At 44.3% G+C, this 22,867-nt stretch overlaps 1 protein-coding gene across 1 annotated transcript in view; it reads right to left on the reverse strand.

Moving 5' to 3' along the window:
* Positions 1 to 2,933: 2,933 nt before the first annotated feature.
* The window catches only part of LOC102057637 (cytosolic phospholipase A2 epsilon), a 40,870-nt gene continuing 20,936 nt past the window's right edge, over positions 2,934 to 22,867 (reverse strand). Inside the window, 18 exon segments of the mRNA XM_055717033.1 lie at positions 2,934 to 3,643; positions 8,506 to 8,692; positions 9,406 to 9,572; positions 10,440 to 10,628; positions 11,680 to 11,787; positions 13,445 to 13,582; positions 14,016 to 14,130; positions 14,569 to 14,794; positions 15,116 to 15,252; positions 16,231 to 16,366; positions 17,583 to 17,620; positions 18,381 to 18,476; positions 18,602 to 18,771; positions 19,691 to 19,754; positions 20,138 to 20,180; positions 20,742 to 20,782; positions 21,445 to 21,573; positions 22,387 to 22,523. Of these exon segments, the coding sequence (XP_055573008.1) occupies positions 3,333 to 3,643; positions 8,506 to 8,692; positions 9,406 to 9,572; positions 10,440 to 10,628; positions 11,680 to 11,787; positions 13,445 to 13,582; positions 14,016 to 14,130; positions 14,569 to 14,794; positions 15,116 to 15,252; positions 16,231 to 16,366; positions 17,583 to 17,620; positions 18,381 to 18,476; positions 18,602 to 18,771; positions 19,691 to 19,754; positions 20,138 to 20,180; positions 20,742 to 20,782; positions 21,445 to 21,573; positions 22,387 to 22,523 (2,432 nt within the window). The 3' untranslated portion in view covers positions 2,934 to 3,332.

Below are 22,867 nucleotides of genomic sequence, written 5' to 3' on the forward strand. Positions count from 1 at the left end.
GGGCGGCACCGGCCGTGGGAGGGGCGGCGGCGGGGTCTGTGCGCGGCCCGCGCCCCTGCTGCCGAGCGGCGGGGGCTCTGCGGGGTGGGGATGGGGTTTGCGGGGGGGGGGGGGTGTTGCAGCCTTTGCGGACGGGCTGATTTCTTTGCCCGCGCACACACAGGTCCGGCCCCGCTGCCCTTCAGCGCCGAGCTGTCAGCCCCTTGCCAGGCAGCCGGGCCCCTCGTGCGACCCCCTCGTGCGAGCCCCCGCTCCCCGCGGCAGCCCCGGTAGCTGCAGCCGCGGGCCCTGAGGCTGCGTTAAACCCCGAGGGAGGGCCCCCGCCTTTTCCTTGGGATTACATGAGATTTTAACGGGGTCGGGACCGTACCCCCAGAACCGTGCAGAAATCGGTAACACGAACATCTTTTTTTCCGACATAGAAGTCTGTCTGTGCTTACTCACTACTTCAACCCAAAAGTTTGGGCTCCCAGGTAAAACAAAAAAAAAAAAAAAAAAAAAAGGAGGGGGATTTGTTGCTGAATCTGTGTGTAAAAATTCTAAGTGTCCCTTTTGTGTTACACACATGTCCGTGGCTCCTCTGCAACATCCTTATGATTGAAATCCCTGTTTGCTGCTCCAGCACATCTGCTGATTCACATTTTTAGCTATGTACCTTTCTTCCTCCTAATTTCCAGCTTCTCTGTACGCTCCGGCTCTTTTCTAAATACATCAGCAGGTTTGGATGTGCCCTTTCCCCGTCCCTCCTCCCGATGCTGTTCCTCAGAGAACTGATGTTGGGCTTTAACAGTGCTCAGTCCTGAGCATTCCACCACTGCCTTTTCTTGGTTCCTTGCTTCACATTTTATTTCGAGCTGTGCGTGTGTTTTGCAACTCTTTTGTTGCAATTTCCATGCTGAGTCTAAAGATTTTGTACCATTTCATGTAGGGTCTTGCTGACTGGCTTCCTCATTTTTTGGTAAATACCCTTTTTGTAGTTCAGTTTTGTATTCCTCTCATTTTAATGATTTATCCCCATAGCTTAATCCGTAGGTAATTAAGTTGTCCTTGCAGTTACTTACATCTTCTCCATCTTACTTCAGTAATTTCTTTTAAATGAGCCTTGTATCACCACATCTTTAGTAGTGATGACTACTCCTGATCATTTATTAGCTGCAAAAATAGCTGAGCTGTGGAAAACCTAAGCACTGCTGTCTGAGGTGAGACTGCTTACCCACTCATCTTTGGTGCATCCAGTATTTAATGACCAGAGACCATCACAGAAAGAGGGCAGGGACAACATTCCCTCAGACTGTCCTCCTACCTCTGGGAGCTGGTGATTCAGTGCAGGACCAAGGCAGATGTGGAGCCCTTGTATTTTTTTTAGTCCTTAAATATTTTCCAGCAAATGCATCAATCAGGATTTTTTGACCGCATAAACATTTATCAACAACAACATCCATTGTCAAAGAGGTCTGTAACTAAATTTGTCTGATCCCCTCCAGCTCTTGTATTCAAAGAGAGGTGCACAGTCACTCCCTGTTCAGCACCCACAGGGCACTCCGGATTTCCCAGGTCTCGCTCTTCTCTGCCTCTCACTCCTGCTGTCCTTTTTCTAGGTTGCAGATTCTGTGCCTACTCACTCCTCGTGTGGAAGTTGTTCCACCTCTGGTCACCGCTGTGTTCTTCTTGAACACGGAGAACTCAGGGACACCAAACCATTATTTCACATAAGCTTTTTTGAAATGGGGTAAAGGGTTCTTTGTTCTCCATGACCCCTTCCTGGCTGCAGGAAGGGCAAGGCGCTGTTTGCACTCACACACCTCGCTCTGCTTGTCTGCAGACTTCCTGCCAAGATGCTTCCTGCTGTCTAGTGGGATAATTTTTGCCCTTCAGACAATAAAGCTCTAACTATATACGAGAACCTGGGAGTGATTCCAAATTCCCAGGTCTGGCTGTGCCCTCTGGCCACATCCCATCCCGTCCCGTATTGCGATGAGATCCAGCATGCATCAGCACGACTGCCGTTTTTGCTCTCATTTCCACGGGAGGCAAACCCCAGGCGTACAGCCCGCACAGGAGCTGTATAGGCTCCTGTAGCATGCACCACAGGTAAGTGTTCACCGACCTGAGGGGTAAACGGAAGGATTACGGTACTGTGCACCACCTAGGAGGAGACCCTCGACCTTGAGAGCAAAGGGATTTGTAAGGCTGCCATTTTTGGCCACACAGGATCCCTCGACAAAAGCTACTACAGCAGACCTGAGCAGCAGGGAAGCATGTAGGAAGCACGGGCTTGTAGATACAAGATGTCTAACAAATAAATAAATTGCATCAAATAAAAGTTAATTTAGAAAAAGAATAAAAAAAGACTCGGGATCCCATCTGTCAAAAACACAGAGGGCTTACTCGAAAGGACCAAAGCACCAGAAAGTTGAAAGCTAATGTTCCACTAACTTCAGGTGCAATACTCCACTCCAAGTTAAAAAATCACATTTGGATGAATGATATTAGAATATACAGTTTTAGAACTGCTTTGTCTGTGGGGTTTGTGTCTTTTCAGATGCAACAGACTTGACAGCTTTAAAGCGTTAAGCCTTTGGTATGTACCAACAACATTTAAGTGCAGCTTAATAGAATAAACTAGCACGAGTCAGTTCTTGTAGAGATGCATCTTAAATGTAATCCTAAACTCAAGGGGTCCCAGGATCCTGGGGCAGTTCACATCTAGGTCGGGAGCAGGTGTAATTTCTTCAGTAATTTTTCAGCAGCTATGAAATAAGTCTGCCTTTAATTGTCTTGCTAGTAGAGGAAGAAGCACTTAAGAGAAATGGATTAAAATGTATTTTCTGTGAAAAGTATTTATTTGCTGTAACTCTGACTCCAAAAGTGTTTTAATATATATAGTTTAATATTTATTTACATTCATATAAAGACTTCTTAGTTCACAAATGGGCTCCTTGATGTTGTTTTAAAGACAATGGATTTTGTTCTCTGCTGCATTTCTGGGCTGACAATCCTCTTTTTATAGCACAGGTAGAGCAGAAACACAGTCTCTGTAAACTTCCTCATGCTTCCTTGTCCACAGATCTTGGCCTTGGCCTGAAAGGTCACTTCTGCAAGCACGAGCAGAGCACAGCCTCACCTAGCCATGCTCCTGAGGTTGTCAACGAGGGAAACACATTAGTTCATTAAGGAAGAGCTCTGGGGTTTTGTGTTTATTCCCTTCACTGACAGACAGGCTTTAGCATTTTCTATGATGAAGTGCTACCTTTAGCATTCTTTGGCTTTTCTTCACTTCCTAATCAAATTCCTTTTTATTTTTTTCTTCATTAACAGGACTCATAGATATTTTATTTCATATTCCCTGGTGCTGGGCAGTCAGTCAAATGCTGGGTTCCCTCTCTATCAGACACATATACACCATCCCTGACAGGTATTTTTTGCAGTGGTTGCTCTTTCTTATGCTGCTTTTTCCGCTCCACAGCAGTACACAAGGCCTGGAGGATCAAATCTTTATTGTTCTGGACATTGTAGTAACTTAGGTTCACCAGTTTGTCAAAGTCTTCCTCTGAATAACTCAGATTGTTAATGTAATATGGACCACAGGTATTGGCAACATCAACGTCACCCTCTGCCATCTCCGAGGGACTACGTTTCACACCTAAGGGACAAACAACGACAAACAATGACTTAGTTAACTTGCAAAAAGCAGTGGGGCCTGGGTGTTTCTCAGGCACACACAGGTAGCAGATCACAACCCAAAATCTTCCCTCCACAGGTGTCCGACTGCTGCGGTATTTGGTTGGCAGCAGGGGGTGCAGCTAGTGGTGGTGGGACGAGTAAGGGGGTCCCGGGTACTCCTGGAAATATCAACACAAGCAGAGTAGCTCCTCTTTTTGAGCACAGCAGGGTGAGACTCCCTGCCTTCTCCTAGAGCCCCGGAGCAAGCTTCCGGCATGGTTGGTCTCCAGGTCCCGCTCAGCACTGACCCTTCCCCAGCCCCAGCCTCTGCCTTGCTGCTCTCTCCAGCCATCACAGCACCCTGCATTTCTAGCCAAGGTGCAAGGGAACAGGAGTCACTCTTTCTTTCCTCTCCTTCTCCCATAGCAGCAAGGACCTCATGGCAGCATGGTTTCTTTCTGGGCAAGGGGCCTGAAGCCACTGCCACTTTCTGTGCCTTCCAGCTTCAACTCTGCATCCTGTTATTTTCCTCACTACTGTCCTTTCATGCCTTCAGAGAACAGGCTCCTGAAAATCCATGTATTTCAGTGATTCCAGCTTCCCAAAAGTACACCTGCCTTCTCAGCAGCCTGAAGTATTCTTTCACCCAGCACCATCTGGCACTTGCTCTAGCACAGTCTGCTACATCAAGTCTTGGTTCCTACTGGGAAGAATTATGCAAAAATACAGAAAACAGACCTAAACAACTAGATGCTATCATCTAAACCGAGAGACTTCGCAGAGTCATTATCTAGACATAGCCCAGAAGCAGATGGCCCACATATTTATGGTAATTTCCTTGAGCTACCTACTACTACAAAAAACTATGGGCTTTGTGTAACCTCAACAGTGAGAGTGAACCTGATATTCCCTGAATCACTAAGATTTGGCAGGGATACTGGAAGAACTTTTCATGCCCATTTCATCATCCCAGGATAATCAACACTTATATCACAGATCCAGGCAAAATACTTAGGCATATAGTTCCACAAGTGTCATCTCTGGAAATATTAGATCCATCCCATCTTATGATCTGAAGACAAATTCAATAAACTCATTTATTCTAATTCATTTCACAGCAGAAGCCAGATCCAAAGCTAGTACAGAACTTTATTTGCAGGCTATCACATGCAGGGGACCTCCATGGTAGGTTGTTGGTACAGGGTGAAAAAATATCTGACTCTTATCCTGGGAATCACAAACCTCAACACATTTATAGACACAGAAGGTGTAAAACACACCTCCTAACTTGCTTTTCTAGGATCTTCATAAGTCACCTGTGATTTTAAGTAATAGTTGATCTCAGCTTGGGCCTGGCCATCTGCTCTGGACAGTGGCACCGTGAGTGGCTCCGATTCAGCTGCCATTTTAGACACACTGCCACTTACTGGCTTGGTGAAAATACACCTGTAGGCTAAACTCCATAGGTGCGACACGCACCCTCTGAGCTAAGGCTATGTTTTCCGTGATATACTCAGTGTACAGCAGGCAAACTCGCCTTCCTGAACTCTGCAAAGCAAGCACTCTGCCTGCACTTGGGAGAGCGTAAGCCGCCCGCTTGGCCGTATGGGTTTTTGCTCGGCTCTGCACTGACAAGACACAGCGTATAGGCAGGCTCAACTTGCATCTACCTGTCCGTATGTAGAATAAACAGGTTCTTGGAAGGGAAGAGGTCAATTCATTTGGTTAGATTCTGCAGATTCCTAGACTCCAGTATATGCCTTTGGCTGATAAAAGAAACCTGAGGAACCCGCCCCTTGGCCAGAAAGCTGAAGATGTGGAGATCCGCTGCTCTGTGCTGGCCTATATGTCTATGTCATGGTTTAAACCCAGCCAGCAACTCTGCCCCACGCAGCCGCTCACCTGCTCCCCACCCCCACAGCAGGATGCAGAAGAGAATCAGAAAAGTGGGAAAACTCACAGGTTGAGATAGTTTAATGGGACAGAATAAGAAGAAAATAATAACGATGGTGATAACAACAATAAAAAGAAGAATTAGAATATACAAAACAAGCGATGCACAACGCAATTGCTCACCACTTGCTGACTGATGCCCAGCCAGCTCCCAAGCAGCAGCCCCTGGCCAGCTTTCCCCCCAGTTCATATGCTGAGCACGGTGTCATATGATATGGGATATCCTTCCGGCCAGTTGGGGTGGGCTGTCCCGCTAGTGTCCCCTCCCAGCTCCCTGTGCCCCCAGCCTGCTCACTGGCAGGACACAAGAAGCTGAAAAGCCCCTGACTTAGTATAAATGCTACTTAGCAATAACTAAACCATCAATATGTCACCAACATTATTCTCATACTACACCCAAAACGCAGCACTTTACCAGCTACTAGGAAGAAAATTAACTTTATCTGAGCTGAAACCAGGACAGCCTGACATGGCTCATGCATATTTTTTCCTTCCCTATCCTCCCCCCACAGACCCCTTGACTTTTTAACAGCTGGCATGAGGTAAAGAGAGCAGTAACAAGCCAGAAACGGTAGATAATACTGCCAGGGGTAGAAACACCGGTTAACACAGGCAGGAAATATAACGATCCTTCCTCATCACAGATTAGAAAGCATCAGAGACAAGAGAGTTTTTCTATCAGCCTTCAGTGAGACCATCACATCGGCAAGAGGGTGCTACCACAGGGTGCAATCACCCCCCCCAGTCACAGACACTTGCACCACCTGTACCAAAGCAGGGGAGCAGGCACCGGGAAAAGTCACCGTCTCTTACTGACAGGACCGCATGCATTTGGGGAATCTTCTGTAGCAACGTTGATCTAACAACACTGATCAAAAGATTCTGGTTTTACTCCAATGGTCTCTCCAAGTCTGATAGATGCACTCCTCTGGCTTTGCAGACAGAGTGACAAGGAACTGGTACCACTCAAGTGAAGCAGTCAGAGACTCGCAGACTGGTTGGGGTGGGAAGGGGTCTCTGGAGACCATCCAGTCCAACCCCTGCTGAAGCAGGCTCTCCTAGAGCAGTCTGAGCCTCACACAGAGAATCCCTTCTACTTGGTCATGGAATAGTCTGACCACTGCAGAAGTAACCCAGTTTGCATGTGTCAGTTTTGCTCATTTACTGTCCAGGCTCTAAATTCCCTTTGCTGAACAAGCTGATGGATGAGCTGCTAAGGAAAAACCACCCGTCCATGCGATTGAACTAAAGTGCATGCTGTACAATTTACATCTGGGCCAGGGCACGGTACTGAAGCACTATAAATTAAGATGATCTCTGCCTGTCATTGACAAAGGGAAGACACCCATTCCCAGCCTCCCAGGACTTTCTGCAGCATCCATCCCGCTGCTGTGGAGGTCAGGTCTCAGCAGTGAGGTAGCAACCCTCCCAAAAACCTGCATGGGCCAAGTTCTTCCACATCAGCTCAGGCGACACTTCACCTGTGAGCACCCAACAAGGGCCCCTTCTTTCTGTGTTCAGTCTCAGCTGGCAGCTACCAGCTGAACCGGTTGGGCAGCACAGGCTTGCCTCAAGTGTATGTAACACGTAGGTATCATGCAGATCTTCATATACATCGTCTACATATCTGGTAACACCCCTTTTTGGATTCCCTGATAATTTATGTTGACATGTAGCATCTGCACATCACCTGATGTACACCTGATCTTAGATAATTGAGTTAGACATGACAGCCCAGATTCTGGAAATTATTGAGGGGGAGAGGGGAGGCCAACTCCCTCACAGAGCAGTACAGAAGAGCGGTACAAAAGCTAATTCTTAGTTCCTATTCTAATTCTTTCTCCTCTTCTCATTTCTCTAATTCTTTCTACAAAAGGAACTGCAGAAACCAACCTTTCTGTTATCTGATCTGTGGTAAGATCTGGAATAGACTGGTGTGTGTACCTGCGTAAATACTCTTAGACTATTTGAATCCTGTTCAAAACCCCAGTCGGATACCTCAGACGTGCAATGAACTAAATCCAGAATATCTACAAAGCAAAAGTACCATAGATTTTTTTATGACTCGCTTTAAAAAAAAAAAAAAGGAAAAGAATGCAATTGGGACAATAGTTTCTGCATTTGTTCTGTTGTTAAACTTAATGTACCATATACCAGCCTAGCACTTTTGGTTTTCAGTATACTGTGGCGCTTTGAAGTGATTGAAAAATAAGTGTTCTCACAGCATGAGTTAGGAATTTTATCATCTGGAGAAGTAACTGAGATTTTTGGCACCAACAGAGGTAGTATTGTGGTGTGGGATATGGTACCAGGACTTAAAATTCTATCTGTTTTGAAGTGACTGGTAATGTTGCTTTTGAAACACTTTTTAAAGTTCAAAGTAGGACTCACTGAAGTGAATAGAAACTGTCAGCATGGCTCAGTGCTATATTTTCATCACTTCGCTAGTTCACACTTTTGTTTTCAAGGTTATCTGCCTAGCTGTAAGCCTGGAAATTATTTTAAACTATGAAATCCTCAGATTCCCCAGAGCATTCTCTAACAGGAAAGAATGACAAGTATGAGAGGAAATATCCCTGCTAATTTCTGCCACTGCAGATAAACAGAATATATGTTTCATCAGTAAACTCTACAATCTACCTATGAAAAGACAATAAAATAAAAAAAAAAAAAATCTGAAGAGGGGCATATATGCCAAAGGCTGACTCAGCTGCTGCTCTGCTGTCTGGGAAAAATGACATATTCTAAGCTTCTTGATATGGTTCAGATCTAAGCAAAAAAGAGTCTGAATGTGTTTACAGCATGATCTGAAGAACAGATATTGCACAGTGTAAAGGAGAAAGAGGGTGGCTGCTGCCTCTGTTACATGATGGGTAACTGTAAACTTACCAGGCGCTTTGTAGTCCCTGAAGGTGTCATTTACTAGAGGGAAAAATACCACAATAGGTGTTTCTGGGCTCTCCTTGTCACCGACAATATAGCACTCCTTCAAGTGTGGGGTTTCCTGATCATCTGGCACCTTCCTAGGGAAAGGGATTCCCTGTTTTGCAAAGTATTTAGAGGCTTCCTTCAGGGGCTGGTTGCCACAACAAGAAAACAAAAGAAAAGAAAACATTAGAACGTAAATACCAGAAGCACTTCTCATTTGACCAAATTTAGAAGGAATGTTTTTGGGGTAAGGACCCACTTTGACAGATTATGGCACATATCCAGCTTAGGCCAGAATGCATATAGAACCAAGATGGGGAGGGCCAGAGTTAAGTGGGATGGATCTGGGTCCACATGCCTGTCTGAAAATCCACATCCCACATTTGGATATTAAAAATGCTGTCTTTAGACAACTTTTCATTCCTAAGGATTTTAAAATTCCTAAATACAAACTGTTCTTGCATTAATTTGCATATCTGGTCTTCTGCATAAAACTCTCCTATTGTTACAGTTATATTGTCCTGAACGTACATTTTCCCATGCATAAGAATAGCTATGATTGCACCGAGAAGTCTTGGACAATTTTTAAATGCATTTAGCTTCATTCACTCTGTATCTGCCTGCCTTCAAAACAGCTAAAACACATAAACCCATAAAAACAGGCAGACTCAGTCTACTACATTCTTACTTCCTGATAGCACTTGTACTGTTCAATAAAGATACATGACCCTGTTAAACTGTTAGTTCATTTACACTTCCCAGACACTGGGCAAAAAAGTTTCTATGAGTAGAGGATCAGTCACTCTGGGAACTCAGAGATGAAGCAGAGAACTCAAAGACGCGTGCATGCACAAGGCTCACCCCTGTCTGGGAACCTGAACTGTAGTTGAAATGCAAAATGACATCCACTTTCCTTTCTGGTCTCAGAAGGGGTGGGTAACTGGTGGCAAAGGCAAATGCAGTATCAATCAGGATGAGGTAGTCTGTTGCTACTGTCAGGCGGCTGGGCTGAGAGTCAAGCTCACAGTCTAGAAAAGAAGTATTATTTTTTTTTCAGAGGAAGTGCTCGATGCAAGAGAGGTGCTGAGCACAGTCAGTTGTTAACAGAAAGAGAATTCAGCTTTTCCTGATTCTTAAGCCTACCTATATAGCTGATGGCTGCAGTTCAGCCATTTCTCCGTTCCTCGTCTAGCTTCCTCTTTTTGTTACTTACTCCATAATTTATTTGGTTTTCTTCTAATTAAGAGGGACTAACTTGAGGCTCAGGAGAATAGTTAATCCCCTTCCCTGGTTTTGTGTGTGACTGATCAGGTCTGGGTTTTTTGGCTTTTTTCTTTTAACATAGAAAAAATTAAAATGGCACCTCACTCTCTCAACATGCTAAAGACTAAAGATCTTTTCTGCCTCGCACGCAACGAGAACAAGCACGTAGCTAAGGTACCCGGAAGAGGTGGTACCAGGCTGAACACAAGTTCCCAAACTGGGTAACAGGGAATACTGTTACAAAGGTTATATCTTACCTACAAGTAAAGAGGTAACATGAAACCAGGCTCCCTGCCACATCCTTGAGTACTGGCTGGGAAAGAGACAGTGCCGGTGGCACCAACGCCACCACGCACAAGTGTGCCGGCTGGCTGGCACAGCAGCAGACACACCCGGGCCAGCTAGTCAGGGTTTCTCATCTACTGGATGCTAGACTTCATGAAATTTTAAAGAACTTATTTTTGAAGCCTCTCAGCTACCTAATTTCAGCTTTCAGTGACAAACAGTTTCAAATATTATGAGAGAATGGGAGCAGAACAAAAAGGCAGTCAGCTCGATAATCACCTAAGCATTGTTTCTTTTTCACAAGAATGGTTTGAAAAAGAACTAAAAGCAGGGTGCTATTACCATACCTTTCCATTTGGAAAACTCGCTCTCTAGGTAGTTGTTGTTCATCTGGAGGCCCTTCAGAAAGTTGTGGATTTCTGAAGCTGCTGGACGTAACATGGCAACATCTCGGAAAACGTCTGAGAAGCTGTCAGGGGGGCAAACCACTCGAGTATCCAGCTCATTTGGCCTTGGACGGAACAGGGTTTCATCATCTGCAGAAGAAAGAAAAACTGTTCTTATATGTGGTTTCATTGTTGATGTCAATCTGTACAATCATAATTTGTTTTAACACCTGGCAAAACTTGGATTTCTTTCTCTTTATTTCCAGGAGCTCCACAAATCTCACAATTTTTCAGCTAAGCTTTGAAAAATCCATTTCTTATTCTCACTCCGCAATGGTAAAGGCCTTGTTTGTACTGTGAAAGAGTCCATCTCACCTCCTATAAACGTCTTTGCTTTTCTATGATTTTACCTACTACAAGATCCTGCACTTAACCAGTCTTCCTTTGTTATCTGTGTTAGTTTCTCAGCCACACACATAAAAAGACACACAAACGCAATCTCTCAGCCACACAAACCTAATTAATGTCACTCCCTAACAAACGCAAGCTCCTTGTTTTAGCAATCAGAAACTACCTCCTGCAAGTGCAAGATAAAATAAATCACTCTTTTGCTAAATTTCTCTTCCTTCTCATCTTTTTTCTCTGTAGTGCGTCCGTCATGTGCATTTCTCCTTGAAATTCCACCCTGCAGATCTTTCTTAATTTATTGGCATGTTTTGCAGACCTCTTCTTTATGACTCCTTTGGAACGGCTTCCTATAGTAGTGAAGTTTGGATCCACGCTTTGTAAACTCCAGAGATGCAAGGATGGTGTTTGCTCTTGCTTCTGTGAAGCCTCATGCCATGTTCTAATTTCCAAGAGAGGAACTGAAGGCTGTGGATTGCTAGGGGAGGTTTCCAGCCTCTCCCACTCTGCAGGGATATTTTTCTCCAGTTTTACTCTTGTGCTCTGAAAATGGCTCATATGAGGGACACTCTCTTTTTTTTCCTGTGACAAATCCCATGGATTTTTTTATCCCACAACTGAAACGACTGCTATACTGTGATACACAGCAAAAACGTCCTCCTGGTTTCCACATGGATTACAGAAAACCCTAAAGAGGAAATTCCACAATAGCTTTGAAAAATTCAGGGGGTGGGGGTCAGCGGCTGCAAAGAAAATAATAATAAAAAAAAAATGTAATGGCATAAGAATAACCCACCTATGTCAGTAATTTTGTCTCGGGTCCATTTGTGCCAGAAGTCTTCTGAATGAACGGATATATACCAGGCATCCATAAGATTCAAGGAAAATACACTGCTCCAGATCCCTGCAGCATAGGAAATATTTGACATAAAGTAAACTGGTAAAGGCATGGAAGCGTTTTCATTCACAATGGCCTTTAGCACCTTCTGCATTCTCTAGCAAACCTTATTCATTACATTATCTTAGTGCACAAATACAAGGGACTGTCTTTATAAATCAGTGTATGAATCCATCATATATATAAAGAATCTAATTTATTGGCATATATTAGGAGGGCCAGTAGTATTTTCAATACATCTCTCAACACGTTCATTTTTCTTATGTGGCACATAACATTTTGCCAAGTTCACCTTAACATTTTCCTCTTGTCCTCAGCATTTGTTATTCCCCAAATCCCCGGCCTTTGTAATTCTAAAGGGCTTATTTATTTCTAACACAATCCTGTTACAGGTATGCAGTTATCATGCAGGACTGTCAACCACAAAACATTCAAGATTCATACACTAAGATCCCTTAGAATGGGGGAGCTGACTTAAAAGTTTTGAAAACAGAAAGTGTAAATGTAGGACTCTTCATTTGCCTTTTGAATTTTTTTTAGGGTTTAGGGCATATCTGGGTTGCATTTTCAAGCTCTTCCCCTACCAGATATTGCAAAGTTGATGGCTGTCCAGATCATCACAGGTCCGCAGGCTCTGAGGCTGACAGCACACCACTGCTGGCATGATAGGTGTGCAGCTGTGCCCTCCTGAGCCCCCCCTGCACAACCAGCCTGGAGGAAGGGAGTGAGCGACGAGGCTGCAGCCCCCAGCCCAGACGGCTGGGCCATGCGGGAAGGAGCGGCAGGACCTGGGGTCAGCCCTGCGCTGCTCGGGGGCTGGCGTGCAAAGGCACCCGCCGACACCTTTCGGGTAGCTGTGTCCCTGGAGTGAGGGGACGCTGGGTCACCAGCAGGGATGGGGCAGAACGGTCCCAGCATTGCTCTAGAGGAGGCAGGAGGAGGGTACCGGGGGGTATAGGCAGGGGGCTGGTGACCTTTCTGACCACAGGAGGGGAGCCCTGGGTACCTTGTTTGACACTGCAGCCAGGGACAGAAAGATTCTGATTTGCTTCTTTACACCTCACCACTAGCTGTAGTGACATCTCCACACAAGCAAGAAGTCCTGACTTCTCAAACACCCCCAGAAACTTCCTTTATGCAGTTGGTGGGAAGCGGGAAGAACAATGAGGCAAGAGATCACTTTCACAGCAGGAAAACGATTTCCGTACTGCTTTTACTGTTCATACACAAGAGGGGAGAAAAGTAGATATCATGACCCATTTGCACTCCGAAATGGAAGTGTTATCCTGGAGGATTAGTCAGGGTTAGGAACATTGTAGATAAAAGGCTGTATTTTAGAGACCCAGGTTGCAGAAGAGACTGATGATTTAACTTAGCGGCAACATTACACAACTTTTGTTGCTGACAAAAACACAGAAGTATTTCAAAGGCCTCATGTCAGTAAGTATAACCATATATGAAATCAAATAAATCTGTTCTCCTGAATAAAATTGCAGAGAAAATTAAAAATCCTGCAGGTAGTGACCTGTTATCAGTCCTAATATTTTACCATGTACTGCTCTAAGATAAAAAACAGACTAACAGTTTCGTTGCACAAGAGGGGTTTGCACAGGAGCAGATTATATTCTATTACATTACAGTGCAGTCGCCTGGAGCAAATCACCTTCCAAAAAGCAGATTCTGGATTCTGGGATCTTCTTCATCAGGCGACCCATGAAGAACTCACTGCCAAAATCTTCTGCGCGAATGAAGGCGCCGTATTTCGGGAATCCTACCTCATAAGGGGTGAATTCCACCCATTCTGAAGGAAAAAGCACAAGACAGACTGGTGATGGCAGCAGAGGCACAAATTAGTTGAGTGAAACCTGTGACATTGGCTGGTTTCTAACTAACATACTTTGCAAGCAGGTACCTTTTCACTGTACCTTTCACAGTGGTGAACGTGAAGAGTGAATTGCCCTCTTATATCTAAATTTCTCTACAAGCTTTAGATTTCTGAAGCTTTCTACAGAAATGCATACCAGGGAATTTCATAGTAACATCCTCCATCATCCTGCTTCTGATCCTGAATAAGCCGAATACACTAAGGCCCTCAAAAAATTAAGTATTTTAATTTCTGATCTGAGGTGGATTAGCCTTTTAGAGTAGCTGCGCATTGAATTGGTTTCTTTACTTAATTCTAAATTGACCCCTATTGGGATTAAATGTTATGTGCAACTCTGGAGTGTTATTACCTCTAAAATCCTGGTCGCTGATTTTATCCTTCACATTGAGAGAGAGGTAGATGGGCAGGGGATTCTGACCTTGATTTAATGCCTGCTGCTGATCTGTGAGCTTATGGCAGTCCTCCTGTTTTGAAGAAGGACAGTAGCTGAGGACAGACAGATGACACAGAGAGCCTCCCGCTTCATCTAAGCCTGGGCTCTGACAATGCATAATGCAGCATAATGCAGCCAACAAACACCATGAACGACACTGCTGAGGCACATGCTTTAGGCATCTACCTGAAAAACAAACAAGCAAACAAGCAAAAAAACCCTTTTCTGTAAGGGTGGTCAAACACTGGCATATGCTGCCCACAGAAGTTGTGAAGTCTTCACCTGTGCCGATACTCAAAGCCCATGGCTCAGGGCAGCCAGCTCTAACTGATCCTGCCTGAGCAGGGCTGTTAGTCAAGATGACCTCCAGAGGTCCTTTCCAGTCTCTAGCATTTTTTTATTTACTCTTTCCCTCACCACTATATTCACTAAATATTCAAATCTGAAGAGAAAGGCGCTGCTATCATACCTTTTCATGTAACATGGTTTCAATTATGAGTCCCCACAGATCCGTGAAACATATCTGATGTCCTTCCCGTTCCCTCTGGCACAACTCTTTCAAATAGTATTTCAGACAATCGGGGGCAAAACAAGTAAATAACTTATTTTTGAGCACATGCTTTCGGGCATCATTGAGTGTTTCCTTAAGATCCTTTTGGGACCAATCAGGATCTCCATACAAGTTTGACATGGTCCTAAAAAACCAAAACAAACCACAACAACAAAACCATAAAGAAACATGAGTTCTGAGACAGAGCTTCGGGAAGTTACAGAGGTTTGCGTATCATGCCTTGATTTATGTGAAAAGTCATGTGTTTGTGGTACCATCCACATATTTAATCAGGACTGAGTTAATTCTAAATGTGGGCAAATACCCAGTGAAGGAAATAATAAAAAAACTACAGCAGAAAAAGAAAGCCCTTTCTTGATAGTGAAGATGATATCACTCTTCAGATCACTTCTTGTACATCACACATAGAAAATTCCTATGAAGATTTTGCTTATTTTGATCTTACCATGTTGTACCGGATAAACCAGTGATATATGAGACACAGTCCAAGACATTAATTTCCTGCACACTGAGAAGGTGGGCGTACATGGCTGTCAGAGCTCTGGTTCCACCACCTGTTGTCATGATTGCCACCACAGGTACCTGTTCAAACCCAAAATACATGTGTTTAGTGACATGGTCTGAGAAGGGTCAGACACATGCTTGATTAGAAAAGAGAAAGTTACAGCACTGATAAAGTAACAAAGATGCTGCATGGCACCAGTCTGCAAGGAGAAGAAAAATCTGAATTAATATTGTGGTGTAGAAGAAGCAAGAAATGCTTCATGTTCCTCTGTCAAGCAGCTGAGCATTAGGACATGAAATCCATCATCTCACACGTCACGTTTTCAGTGCTCTATTGCAAAACCAGTAACACAGACCAGCAATGTTACCTCCTGCCATCCAAACTGGAATTTTGTGAGGTGCAACAGACCAGAAAACATAGGTGCTGTCTCACAGTTTCCATTTGAGTAGTAGTAACCCCTCTGTTAAATGAAGTTAGCCAAAGTAAATTTCTACTATTGCATAGTTGTTTCGCAGGCCATGCTAGAGGTATCGTGACATGGGTTTCAGAGCACAGACTAGTTCAGATCCCCTGAGACCAGAGCGGGTGACACCATCCCTTTTACAGTTGCTGGAGGGAGGGAGAAGCCACACTCGCACACCCTACCCTGCGCATAAGTACAACACTGGGCTTGCAAGTGAGGCGCAATTTATTTCTTCCTGTGATGACACAGAAATCCAGGGTCTGGTAGTCTTGCAGGAAGGATTAATCCTTAAATGTGAGTTGGCTCCATTGACTGTAAAGACGGCTAGCTACCACGCACTGAGGTGAGTTCGTGTGCAAATCACCAGGAGACTGTAGGGAGACTGTTCTGCAGGGAAGTACGGGTGCCGCTGCCCCTGAGGGGATGGGTGTGAGGGCCCCCCACCTCAGCCCCACCGCCAGAGCAGAGACAAGACAGCCGCAGCTCGCGCGTGAAACTCCACGCTGCTTCCCGGAAACCAGGAATTGAACAGAAATGCCACATTTTGACGGTCAACTGCAGGGAAAACAGAGAATAATTACGCCTCGGATACCTCGTCATCCTGCAAGCCCTCCTCCAGCTGCAGAATGTCCTTCAGAGCCGCCGCAACCACCTTCTTCCTCTTGTGAATGAAGTCCCGCTCCTGGGCGCACAGGTCGAACCCCAGGCGTACATCGAGGTCATCCTGGCTGGAACAGAGGGTCAGGTATCTCGCATCATGCTTATAGCCTAATTCAGCATTTTAATTGCTTCTACTTCATGAACAGACGTGCCTTCACCATCACTATGTAAAGCAAAGCAGGAAGAGATGAAATGTTTTAGTTTGTTCCTGGAGAACAACAGAACATCTTCCTTTGGACTGACAGGGTTTCTTTTTATTCATTTTTTTTTTTCTCCTTGCCAAAGGTGCTTGCAGTAACATACAGCTACAAGCAACAGAACTTCCCCCGTTCAGACAGAGGTGAGGGCCTGCAGTGGGCAGGCAGGGCTGTGAAGCGGCCCCCGAAAGGCTGCCCAGACTGCCGCCCTACCTGCCAGCTGCAGCCCTAAGCTGTGGCCTTCCGCCTTGCGATGCTTTTTGTGTGCGTGGGTAGGCACAGTCCCTTATGGATATCTATAAGCACTACAGCTGCAGTTTCAAAGCTGCTATGAATTCTTTCTCAGCTGCGGTCAGGAAGAAGTTTTTAAATGACAGCTATAAACTGTATGCATGTCTCATAGCGTATTTACTGAAAATAAACCGCACAACAGAAGATGCACCTGCTTTTCTAAGGGAAGAGGACTTCTCTTACAGTATGTTACGTAGTATAACAAATTAATCTTACAAATTTTACCAAAGCTTTAACCATATCTCAAAATACACGATATATTTCCTTGGTTTGGAAATAAGAAATCACTTGATTGAGTTAAGTTGCATTTATCTCTTTGAGTAGACATTAAAAAATAAATGTAAATACATTTATTATTTCAATTTTTTATATCCTAGCGTGGCCAGGCACTCTGACTTTGATCTTTTAGGTTTTTTCCTCTCACTTTGGGAAACAGAAAGGTTTCTTTCATTTAATTTTGAAATGCTCCTTTTATTGAAAATCTGCATTTGGCAATAATTTGTAGAGGTATCAAAGAGTGTCTACAGTGGCCCTTAGTACATAATTTTGATTGCCATGAGATATCAATAGAAAAGTGGGTTTTCTTAAAGCATTGTATAGACCCATTACATAAACTCACAGCTGCTGAAAATCTCTGTGATGTGTACTAAGTCTGTTTTATTTTAGAGTCTGAAGCGAGGATGAGCCAGCATTCAGGATGCAGGCAGCAGCAAAGGGATTGGAACTTGACTGACACCTACCCAAACTCGAAGAACTGAGGGAAAAACACAGAAGGAAGACAAATAAGGCATCTTACCATTTTTTCACCTTAAAGTGCAAATCAAATTTTCTGTGCTGAAAATTAAAGAGGTAAAATTATGAATATTTATACGTCGTTTAAAACGGTTCTTTTCCCCCCGCTCAGAATGAGACATGGCTCTTTCTGGTCATCATTACATCCACAAAGCTCTGAATCTCTGGAAACTGAGGCTGGGACATAGACTCTCCTCTCAGTGCTTCATTACTACTCAGAGACGTGCGCTGATTTAATGAACTAAGGCTTTGGTATTATCCCCTAGAGTCTGCACCTTCTCCCTGCCATAAGGCTTGCGTAGCTTGTGTCAGCACCACTTAGCCACACAAATAAATAACAGAAGAGCTGCGGTCCCACACCTCACTCCCCTGGCAGGGGCCACCACTAAACAGGGGCCTTGACACCGCAGTTCCTTGGACAGCGGCCCGAGGCAGCAGGGGAAGCCAGAGAGGCTGACTGTAAGCGTGCCATGCTGCTTCTCCTGCAGCAGCGTGCCAGGCTGCAGCCTCATCCCTCTGTCCCGGCAGCACCTGGTGGCCTCCAGCCTGGCTAAGGGCATGGGCAATAGAAGGAGCACAAGCAATGGCTTAGAGATTTTTCTTTTTCCTCCTTCTCCCCCAGATGTCCCATTTTATTTTGCTCCAAATAATTTGCTTCATTACGCACCGCCCTAGATGCAAGGGAAGTTAGGAAACAAGTGGCTGCGTACAAAGAGAAGTGATCTTCCTTTCCCGCTTCTCGAGAACCAGCAACAGTTTTTAAAAGCTTGCAAAGGGTTTCCCACAGCCAGCGGACACTCACCTCACTGACCGCTTCCCCCTCAGAGGGGAGTGACTTCAGAGGGAGAGTCAGGGGGACGCTGCACCTCCTCCTCGCTCCGCATGGCACACAAGCACACTGAAAAGGAGCATGGAGTGCTTTTTGGTTAAAGACAGAAATATTCTCCTCTGGCTACCTACTCACACATAAAGGTCAGGTCATAGAACTGCCTGTGTTGTCTACCGTGTCCTGGGACAACATACAAGGGTGGGAAGCCTCCTCTTCTTTGTGAGTGCGATATCCAGGGAGGGCTGCTTGTATTTGGCGTAATGGAAGAAGGTGGGATCTGGGAGAGGGGAGTGGGAGGCACAGCCCACTGAAATTCTCTGGGTTTCTTCAAAGGATCCTTTCACTGTAAATGTTAGCTCATTCCCTAAAACAATGAGATAAAATGCACACAAAAAGTTACTTCTCATTGCAAAAAGGAGAGAAAGAGGGGACCAAAAGCAGCAAAAAGTAGCTTTGAGCAAACCCCTTTTCCTCTTCCTTTGTATTTGGAAAGCCATCTTCTGAAAGTGACCCAAGACCCAAACATTATGGGCAGCTGCATCTTTGTAATGGGCTGAGCAAGCAGCAGGATGGGAATGTGACGTGAATGGGACTGAACTGCAGATGGCCACATTTGCATCATGGTTGCATCATGACACAATGAATGTAACCAGGTACTTTACACTGTAAATTGTCCTCGTCCCAGGCCAAATAATGAGCAAGAGAAGTTCTCAGTCCCCTGAAGATCTGACTCTGCAGCGGATGACCCTGTTTATTTATATAAAGAGATCAGCCAATCCTGCCAGTGTGTTACACACACTCCGAGATTGCCTACCACATCCAGTCCCTCAAGGGATGTGGGCAGAGGAACTTCTAGATTCTGGATCTTGATCAGAGACAGACGGGAGCCAGCTGCTGACTGGCTGACCCCTGCAACAAATGAGGTGTTTCTGAGCATGTGCAGGAGTTGAACCATCAGAGATCCTGAGGAGAATTAAGGCTATTGTGCCCAAGGCAGCAAGCCTCTTTGAGCTTTAGCAGAACTACAGCAGAGGTTTTCAGGATCTCAGCCTGGGGTTTAGACACCTTCTGCACAAGCGTCTGATGTTGCTTCTAGTCCAACATGAAGTCAGAACCCTGAACCTACACCTGCTGCAGTACTGGTGGTGTTCCCTACTGCAAATTTTTCACAGATTGCCTTAGATGTGGTCAGTTAAAGCCTTAATATTTGGATGATGCAATTTCTAGGCATTCTTAGGGAGAGTAAAATTACTAATATTCTATGAAAGAATGAATAAGCTTACCTGAAAAATGCTTCTTTTTCATCCTGCTGTCCAAATGAACTTCCAAGCAGGCTACTTCACGACACTGGAATAGACATGATGGGGACAAAGAATTGGATTAGTCCCCCAGCCATCTCACCACCAGTGCTGGCAGATACTGGAAGGGTCACTGTAGGAAGGGTCACTGCTTGAACGTGGGGGCTAACTGCATTGCAGCCTTCTGTCAGACCCCGTGAAAATGAGCATTAACTTCATCGTCACGTGGAAAGATGGTGCTGTGTTAAATACCTTCATAGTCTGAAGGCTCCCCTAAGATCATGCCAGCCTCCTCAGAGATAAAGCTCCTATAAGAAGGAGTATCACTAAAGAACAAAGATTTGCAATGTTTCCCTCACTGCCATCACGGTCAGCTAAAGTAAGAAATGACGTGGGAAAGACCACAAGAGAACAAAGCAAATAATATTTTACCACTATTGCCCCATTTGTGATGATGGTTTCAGGAGGGCCCCGGCTAGAAAACAAAAACAAATAATATGTACTTTATAAACAATATAATCTCAATACTGTCCTGAACAGGACACGTTTTTTCCTCTCTCTCTCTCTTTTTTTTTTAATTTTATTTGCTTCTTCATATTGTTTGTAGAAGTGTGCTCTCTTTTCATGAGATGCCAGATAAGTACCTAGCAGAAATGATTCAATTGCAATAAGGCACCTAGAAAGTGCCTGTAATGGCCTTGATAGCACAGGTATGTTGCAGATAGGGGAGCAACATTCTCTTCAGCCATCAGCTGCCCAGAGAACACTCTCCAGAAAATCTACAGACTTACTGTGGTGGGATTTACCAGCCCCAGAAAACCAACTCTGAACTAAGTAAAATATAAACTGTAAGAGAAATTCACATAATTAAAAATTCTTAACTCATCTTCCACGTCATAGCATTTTCCTTTCTTACAATGATTTGCTGTGCACACATAAAGTTTGGAAAAGGGGTGAATCTGGCTTTTAAGGTGATACAGGGTGTACAGAAGGTTTCCCTGCACTGATACTCCCATAATAATGGGCCTTTACTCACATGCTCTCCAACAGAAACTCAACTTCCAGCTCCTCCCTCCTCTGAAAACAAAAGAAGAAGAAGAAAAAAGCAGCCTGAATTAGCATGTGCAGAGGTTTGCGAAGTGACCTTGATTTTTTCGACTACAGTTTCCTTTATGCTTTAATAGGTAACAATATTCTGTTTCATACTTGCTATGGTCAGCATTAGAAGACAGAGGCAGCTTTTTCTTCCCAAGGAAAAGGCAATCTCAGCTATACTAGCAGAACAAAGGGTGTTTGGTGCTTACAAGTCTCCCTGGTAAACCTTTATTTTTCACACTCTCTTCCCTGCCAGCTTCCATGTACTGAACACAATATGCTAAGAGTTAGTGTTTAGAAAAATATTGTAGAAACAGAGAATTTTCCTGTCCTTGTATTGGTTTTCTTTTTATATTCTTTGTGAGGATTAGATAAATACTGTCATTTTCTGACAGATTATTAGAAGTGCAAAGCTCCCCTAAAACTGCATCTGCTCTGGTGCTTGAGAATTTGGCTGTGATCTGTGCCAGAGGACACCAACAGGAGTTTGAAACACTGTCTATTTTGTCACTGGTGTGCAATTTACAAGATTTTAATAAATTTGCTGGTCCTGGTGGTAAAAGACAGAAGAGACAGCATGCCTCTTTAATCTGAGGGGAGAGAATGGATGTCAAGGTGTATCAAATGTCTGAACGAGCTCTTACCTGTGGATCTAGTAGGAATGCCGTAAACACTCTTTCCCCAAGGGGGATTTTAGCTACATCAAAAAGCACAATTGCATGGTCATCGTCACGAATGATGTCGTCATCAGAAACAGTAATTTCCAGAATATTCTGGGAAAAGAAATGAAAAATGTTCAATCTGTTAGCATGTACTCAGACATATGACATTCTGCAGCTCTTCCAGGTTCAGCGCCTACTTTACAGAGAGAGAATAGAAAAGTATCGATGACGAAGTGTCACAAGGAAGAGCAAGAAAACAAGTGTAATCTGCTTTCTAAGAAACAACTTCTGGTATTGTCAATTAGGGCTGAACCGAGATTTCTCTTGGGTCGCCTTTTATGCTTTTAAGTAGCTCTCACCAAAAATGCAGTCTTTCAGGAAGGACTATGTATAGCCAGAAGTCCTATGTTGCCCCTTATCAACAGGGGCAACAGAGATCACTTTGTACCAATAGCCACCTTTCTACGTCCTCGGGTTTTCCACTTTCAGCCACCTGTTCATAGGTATTTGAGTAGAGTGTAATTATCAGCAGCAAAGTGAGTAAAGCTGTTAATCATACTAGAATTCAGCAGCTTCCTGGCACCAGTATGCCATTATTTCATGTCCTCTCAGGGAAAGATATGTTTTTCTGTTATAGTGCTGCTTTGTGTTTTCATTTCACAGTTTCTCTGTGTTGTCAGCCTGTCATTGGTCCCACCAGCCTTCTCCAACGAGGCCAGACTCACAGGACCAATGTATAAATAATAACTACCTGTTAGGAGAGAAGTGGATTCCAGAAAAAGCCAAAATTGTTTTCCCCTAGCTTGTTAGGGGAGTTTTAAGTAAACTCAGAAGGTCACCTGAAGACATGACATTATGTTTGGGGCTAAAGTAAAAGAATCTACATAGGGATGAGATGCAGAAAGGAGTTTTTGGTTTGTGTACCTTGACTTGCCTCTGTATCCGGAAGTAGAATGTCTCATTCCACATGGGATTGCTGCAGTTTTTGATTGTTTTGGTGTGGTATTTTTCATCTGAAGCAGTCGGCAGCCAGAGGCTTACGTAGCAATCAGACTGGCTTACTATAGAAACACAGGTAGAAAATATCTGGCAGTGGAAGCACGACATGAGAAGAGAAGGCACTGAAATGCTCTGAAGCTTGAACATGGATGAGAGGTTGCCAGTTCTTTCTGATATACATCAGGCAAACCAGGAAGATGGGGATCACACAGCTGGATAAAATTAATTTGTTTTTCATCACAACAATACTTTTCATAAGCAGTGTATTCCAATAACTATGCACAATCCTACACATTTCAAAAGCCCCCACAGTCCTAGCCAGCGGACAGAACAATACCAGGAATCTTGTGCTGCTCCTTACCAGCGCTGTTTTGGCCCTCCGCAGATTTGGCAGGAGGGGAAACTG

The sequence above is a fragment of the Falco cherrug genome, chromosome 7 (genome assembly GCF_023634085.1).
Source record: "Falco cherrug isolate bFalChe1 chromosome 7, bFalChe1.pri, whole genome shotgun sequence".
NCBI classification, from domain to species: domain Eukaryota; kingdom Metazoa; phylum Chordata; class Aves; order Falconiformes; family Falconidae; genus Falco; species Falco cherrug.